We start from the raw sequence: 7,083 nt of genomic DNA, 5'->3' as shown, positions 1-7,083 counted from the left end.
GGATTGTTGGAATTTAGAGGGTTAAATTTGAAAATCCTTAGATGATCAATCGGTTTAAACCATAGGTATATATATATATTGTATTTTCTGCATTCATGTAGGGGGATTGTTGGAATTTAGAGGGTTAAATTTGAAAATCCTTTGATATTCAATTGGTTTATACCATAGGGTAAAACTCAATCCCAAATCTAAGTTTTATGTTTTTCTTATTTTTATTTTATTCTTTATACTTTAGTTATTAGTATTGATTTTGCTTTGTATAATTTTAGTCTCACATCAATTAGGAAAAGAGTTGATTTGCAACTCTTAAATTGTTGTATTTCTATCAACTTTAAAGTTGATAGAAGTAATGGGCAGGCTCACGTGCGCCCACGGGGGCCCAAGAGGAAAACCCAAGGTTCCAATTGGGATTTGGATCCACAGGTTCAAAATGCGTGTGTGCACGTACAACATGTGCACAGGGGGGAATGCAAAATCTCATATTTATACCTCAAGTGGGTGCGCGCAAAGACCCATTTTTTACTTTAATTTTTAAGGCCCATTTTATTTCAAAATCTAGTCGTTTTAAATTTGTTTGTATTGGTATTTGTTCTGAACCAGTACAAAACGAAAAGGTTTGTGACTTTTTTAAATTGTCACTTCCTCTTTTATTTAAATGTTTTTGTTTAGTCGATTTAACTACATAATTTCTCTTATCTCTTACTTAAAAATTTTCATTGTTTTATCGTCATCAGTATACTTATATTCTTCGTTGTGAGAGCACACAATATCATCGAGTTTGAAATTACATTCCAATTAAAATACCATCTTGGAAGCATGGATTGTTGTATTTTGGAGAGTGAACGCCTACAAATTATAGTATTGTAACAGGGTGAATTTCATTTTAGGATAGTATTTTATGCATACCTCAACCATTACTTTTAGATAATATATTTTTGTTACATTTAATTCAGAAATCAGAAATTATTTCAAACCTTTTCTCTTTCTTTCCATAGGAAATTAGTACACATTTTAATAACAAGAAGTTGATTAGATCATTTTTTATTGTGAGAATGGCTTGTTATGGTTAGTTTAGGATGAGTAGTGTTGATTTATTTTCTATGGAACCTCAAATGTCAATGGCCTATGGTATGTACACAAGTCATAGGCTAATATTACAGTGCCACACTAGGTATTAGTGTTACACCTATCATCAATATCGATCTTAGCTAGTAGTTGGTACGTAATGTTTGGGATCAATTATGAAAAATAGTCTAAGTTGATTTGGGTTGCTCTCATGGAAGGAAACAACATAAATTTACCAAAACATGCACATCATATCGATTATTTACCAAAACGGTAAACTGTACATCTTATTTCCAAAAATAGTAAAAATAGTAATTTTCATATTTTTGCTATCAAAAAATACTGTTTTTGTCAGAAGGATCATTTTAACACAAGTTCAGAATGTATTTTATGCAATGTTAGAAAGAATCTTCTGATATAAGATTATGATGTATTTTATACAATGTTAGAATGATCATTTTGATAAAAAAGATATTTTTTGTAGCAAAAATATGAAAATTATTATTGTTATTGTTTTGGTAAAATAAAATATTTTCGGAAATAATAAATTATCATTTTAAAAAATAAGATGTACAGTTTACCATTTTGATAAATAAGTTTGAAAAGTTTTCTGTTTTGATAAATTATTCAGGGAACAATGAGTTAAGGAGGGTAAAAGCTAGACATTGGTGGGGCCATGTCTCACCTTGGATGAGGGGTTGTGAGAGTGTGCTTCAATGATTTCTAGGCCCACCATGTACTTAAGATGGTACATGGGCACTAAGAACCGTGGGATAGAGTTAAGGTTGGTTTGATTTTTAATTTCAAATTTTGGGTAGTTAGTGGTTTGTTACATTAGATTACCCCAAAATAATGGTATTTGCACTTTGAAATTTCCATTATATGTACATGTTTGTGTCCAATTTCCTTTTCCGTGATTTAAACACACTTGCAGCATCATGTCTTCATAATTTTACTAATTAATACCACGTGTTATGTTAGACTAACTATGGACTATTTGTACATTTGTAGGTATTAACTACATTTGGATGGAACAGGTGCCTAACTGCTTCTGTTATCATAAATTGATCCCCATACCCCTTGCTTAGGTTTGAGACCTTATTCTTATCCTACTTCCAGTCTTTTTTTTGTCTATAGATCATAAACTAAGTGGCGATTCTAATCTTAATCCTACCCTATAAATGGGTCATCAATTTGTACCCGAGGATCCTAGCCAGTGGTCAAAATAAATAAATAAAAAATGACCCAAAAGCTTGTAGCCGATGCAGAGCTTGGAATTTAAAGCTAACCCCAATTTACAAGTTGAAGAAATGGGGATCGTCCATTTTTTTGTAAACCAATTTTGACGGGATTAGAAGTTTTAGTATAGACTAATCTTTGGTAAAGATAATCTCCTCATCATAAAGATCCTCCTCAATGAAAAACAGCCCATTCCTAAGACAAAACAACTTTCACTACGTGAAAATATCCAAATATCGACGGTCCAAAACTGTTGAATTATGGAGCAATTCGACAGTCTCGACCGTCGAACCAGCCTATCGAATTGTACCTTGTCGAAAAAAAATTCGACGGTTAAAAACCATAGAATTTTCTAAAATTCGACGGCTTTAGACCATCGAATGGTATTAATTCGACGGCTTCAAAGCCGTCGAATAACATATTTTCGACGATTTTGGTCTGTCGAATATGGGATAATCACATATATTCGACGGCTATAGACCGTCGATTTAATTTCCAGACCAATCAGAATGTACCCAAATGCTAGCTTTGTCTTCAACCTATATTTGTGAAAAAAATTCACACATTAATATCAACATCGACATTCATATCCCATCCACTATCATCCCCATCCATTCACACCAATTTGCATTCAATTTATAGTATCAACGAATAATAAGATTTAAAAATTGTTGTCCATACACATTCATATCAACAATTTATATAACTAGGCAAAAACTGAAACCATAACTTGAAAATTCTACATATGTTGTAGACAATCAAAATTTCCAGTATTTAAGTTCAATGACATCCACTTCAAATGCTAGATTTAGAACTATGATCCTCTTTAATTAGGGGGTGCTAGCTGCCCGGTTAGGCGTGACCGAGTCCATGGATCCATGGCGGCTTTTTGTTCATTCTCTCTGTCAACAAACTTGCATGAGCAATGGGAATGTTAGGTCGGAATATCAGAAAAGGACTATTGATAACAACAATTCAATAAGAAAAAGATGAAAGAAGAACCAAATTTAAGAAAGTACCCTGTATGTTATAGGATTTTGATCTCCCGCATAGTGTATGTCCTCCAACTCCCCGAAGGGAGGAGGTAGAAGAGAATTCGGGATCTCTCCAAAATATAAGAACGTGCTTCCCTCATTTCGCTCAAACAACTCTGGGTGGTTGCATACCTACCATTATACGAAAGAAAAATACATTACTCGCAACGAATGACTGAAAATAGATCTAATACCAAGACACATCAAGAACTCAAGATGATCCTCATTTCTATCATCCGTAAAAGAAAACCTCAACACTAATAGATAGAGTACCTTCCTCAGTTGAATGACAATATTCATTAAGTGATGAATTTTCTTCTCATTAACCCGTCTGCCATCAAACAACTCAGCAAGAGATATTTTATTCTTTATAGCTTGATAAAAAGCTTGCTGCCACCAGTAAGGACATATGAACCATTGGTCTCTCTGCCTTCAATTATTGGGTTAAACAGTGAATTTGATGAAGAAAACAAATGAGCTATGTCACCCAGGTACAACAGAGAGAGTATCCTGATTCCTCAAGGACGCAACCTCTACTTAAAAGAAACGAAGTGTCCAACAGGAGACATCCATTTTGAGTGCCCAGGTAAATAACATGGTAGAAAGCCAATTCTCGCTGGCAACATAAACATCCCAATTGTACAAGAATGTAAAACAGAGAAACAGAATACGAATAACATCAATTTGAATAAACTTACTTCATTCCAAGACTTCCCTTGAGCAAGACGTGGATAAACAGGTGCCTTCGGATTTGCAAAAGATATGAAATTCGAAACTGCCACCAGTTTTGGCTGCAGACCCCAAATATAAAATTAGTGATAAGTATGCAATCATCCACATTCCTGGTAAACCATCTCCAAGTACAATAAGGGAGGAATCATGCAAAAGGTCTAATGTGAGAAAAATAAATTTTTAACAAATTTCATTCTCACCAAAAACTAGAAAATGTACAAAAGCATGAAAAGAGCCAATAGAGTTGGGAACATACATTTGACAACCCCCCTAAAAATAGAGCAAAGGAGAAGTCCGCCCGCTGATTGATCAATACAAACTTCAGAGAACCTTTTCCAGTTTTTGTATAATCTGGATTTGAGTAATTCGCATAGTGGTACTGAAAAAATAGATGCCCATGTTGATCTTATATATTCGATAAAGTTAAACCAAAAAGACGGCTAAAGTTAATTATAATTCCAATATAGCAAAGTAACACAGTAAAACACACCTTTATGGGAGTAGAGCATATAAATGGTGCTTTTACAGTCGAATTAACAACTTTTGGGGTACAAATTGAAAAGCTGCAAGATTAAATTGAATTACTTTTTTATTATCAAAACAATAAAATGAAACTATTGAAATATGCAGTCACAAGATATTGGATGTACACATTTGGTGCAAATATTGTGGAATTTAAGCAAATTACACGTCAAAATATTTGGTCAATAATTTGTGCTCTACACAATCATAGTTCGACTTCAAGAAAACTAACTCAAAAAATTATTCATAGAAATTGTCCTTACATTAAGTTTGCAGGAGAAAAGACTCCGACCCAATCGTCTCCAGATGGATCAGGGATTTCAAGGTCCACAGTTACCTATTGAGTATCTTCTCCCTGCAGAAGTAAACAAAAACATACAACATTACCTCTATAGGTCACACTCGAAATTGAGAACTTAGGTTCAATCTATTGAAAGATGAAACAAATGCCCAAGCTCTAATTGATTGCCCATAGCCGATGAACCACACCTAACAATGACACTAACTATCTTGTACTTACTTTATTTTGGGTTTTCAATGAGATTAAAGGTAACAGTTCGCAGCAAAATTCGTTAGTTGGGTGATTATGATCATTTGACATTTTCAACCTTGAGACTATATGGGCCATCATTTGGATGATCTGAATTAATTAAGTATGCCAAGTAAATTCAATCTCTAATGAATTTTTAACAGAAACAAAGCTAAACATTTTTTCCAATAAAAAGACACATTTTTAGTTGAAGGGAAAGCAAAAAAAAAAAAATGTGCAACTGGACCATAGAGTAGAAGTTAACCTTCTTCAATTGTTGTAACTTCCTCTACTGTTTCAGCACCAGATCTCTCACACTCCATTGACAATGCGGAATAGAACTGCTGAGTAGGCTGTTGTGTGTGATGCCCCTAGCAACCCGTAACTTCCAAGTTCACAAATTTTAAAACATTAATGGAGAAAAAGGAGAAAATCTGTCTATATAGCAAAAGAATTACTTAAAGGAGCGGTGCATACAATTGAAGCGTAAGTTTTCTTTGGTGGTTCTCCAAGAAATGTTGGTTCCTCAATAGGGACAGGAGAGGAGTCTTGAGTGGTGTTCATTTCTGTTGGGTATGAAGGGTTTGACTCTTCGACAGGAATTTCTTCCACCAAGTTGTCAGCCTCAGGAACTTGCAGTTGTGGATGCTCTGGGAGACTGTAATTGTCAAGTGAATCATTTTCTTCCACATGAGAACAGCTGGGTTCACAAAAACTGAAGTAAAAATCACATGATGTATACAATTAAAAGTAACAGTTAGAACACACCCAAGTTAAAAATGGAGAAAAAGTTAAATATAAAAGCGGTAGTCAAGGAACTTAGCTATGAAAACATGCAATGAAGTTATCAAACAAAAGGTAAAAAACCTTATTACCCCAAGCGTTGTCTTGACTTAACCCTCAAAATACACGACAATGGCTCCTAGGCCATCTAATCACCTCACCACAAAGAATATCAAGTAAAGTCCCTTGGGGTCCATCTCTATCCATTAGCTCAGCCGAAGAGTCAATGATCTCATTGATACAAATTTAATAATACTCCATATCTGGCTTCTTAGGATCTACTAGTGCTCCTTTGGCATAGATCACATTCCTTCTAAAGTTCATCAATAAGCATACCCTACCATTATTCAATGATGGTAATAATTCTGATACTGGTTCTTTACCTCCTCGTCTATTAGGAATTGTGGAATCTGATGTCGCCTATAAAATAAAATTATTGTTTATGATTAGATATGTATGCTGAAATCCATCTTTTATATGAATTAAATATTAATGAAAAATTAAATGAAGAATCTCTAAAGTTAAAGTGTTTTTACATCTTACCTGAGTAGAAGGACCTCCAACTTCAAATGTAGATGATTTTTTCTTCTTGTGCTTGTTCTTGTTCTTCTTTTTCTTCTTCTTATCTTTCATTAGTGCATGAACTAGTTGAGTTAAGTTAACCATGTCTATTTCAAACTTATCCGTATAATTTCGACTTTGAGTTGTATAACATAATGAAGTTTTTGAAACTCCACCCCCCATACCTCTTACTCTGCCTTTTCCATCTTTCCCAAACACCTATGCACAACTTTGATTAATATAATGTATGTAAATAAAAAATTAAAATTAAATAATATAAGTCATACATACAATGGAAATATGATCATGATCGATATCCTTATGGACAAAACTAGGATCTTCTCTAATAAGATTGTTTAATTGATCCTACAAAACAATGAAAACATTACGATGGTAAGTAATATTTTCAAAAATAAAAATAAAAAATTTGACTAAAAAATGACATCACTTACGAGAGATTTGGCCAACTCAGGAGTGAGAGCACTACCATCACTCCTCGTATGACTATCGATGAAAAGTTCTGTTCTTGTAGGCTGCCGACCATCCGTTGAGTATCATCTGTTGAATATCATGAACTTGGTCATCGTTTCTATCAGAACACTCATCCATACAAGTAAC

At 33.9% G+C, this 7,083-nt stretch overlaps 1 protein-coding gene and 1 long non-coding RNA gene across 4 annotated transcripts; both read right to left on the bottom strand.

Annotated features, from left to right (window-relative positions):
- Positions 1–3,130: 3,130 nt before the first annotated feature.
- On the bottom strand, positions 3,131–5,065 carry LOC147409723 (uncharacterized). The gene is made up of 9 exons (XM_086432000.1): positions 5,043–5,065; positions 4,930–4,947; positions 4,561–4,633; positions 4,327–4,449; positions 4,037–4,129; positions 3,826–3,954; positions 3,612–3,728; positions 3,324–3,470; positions 3,131–3,217 (listed from the first exon to the last, which is right to left on the bottom strand). The coding sequence occupies exons 1-9, from the start codon at positions 5,063–5,065 to the stop codon at positions 3,131–3,133; spliced, it is 810 nt and encodes a 269-aa protein (XP_086288126.1).
- A 320-nt stretch (positions 5,066–5,385) lies between these two features.
- On the bottom strand, positions 5,386–6,678 carry LOC147409722 (uncharacterized). 3 transcript variants are annotated; one of them, XR_015183137.1, is made up of 4 exons: positions 6,448–6,678; positions 5,997–6,324; positions 5,599–5,836; positions 5,386–5,506 (listed from the first exon to the last, which is right to left on the bottom strand). It is a non-coding gene; the product is annotated as an uncharacterized LOC147409722 (long non-coding RNA). The 3 variants fall into 3 exon arrangements; XR_015183134.1 differs by having other exon boundaries at positions 5,599–5,821; XR_015183135.1 differs by having other exon boundaries at positions 5,599–5,779.
- Between the last annotated feature and the right edge of the window lie 405 nt (positions 6,679–7,083).

The sequence above is a fragment of the Akebia trifoliata genome, chromosome 2 (genome assembly GCF_017979445.1).
Source record: "Akebia trifoliata isolate Shusen 1 chromosome 2, ASM1797944v1, whole genome shotgun sequence".
NCBI lineage: Eukaryota > Viridiplantae > Streptophyta > Magnoliopsida > Ranunculales > Lardizabalaceae > Akebia > Akebia trifoliata.
This window is presented reverse-complemented; position numbering and strand designations above follow the sequence as displayed.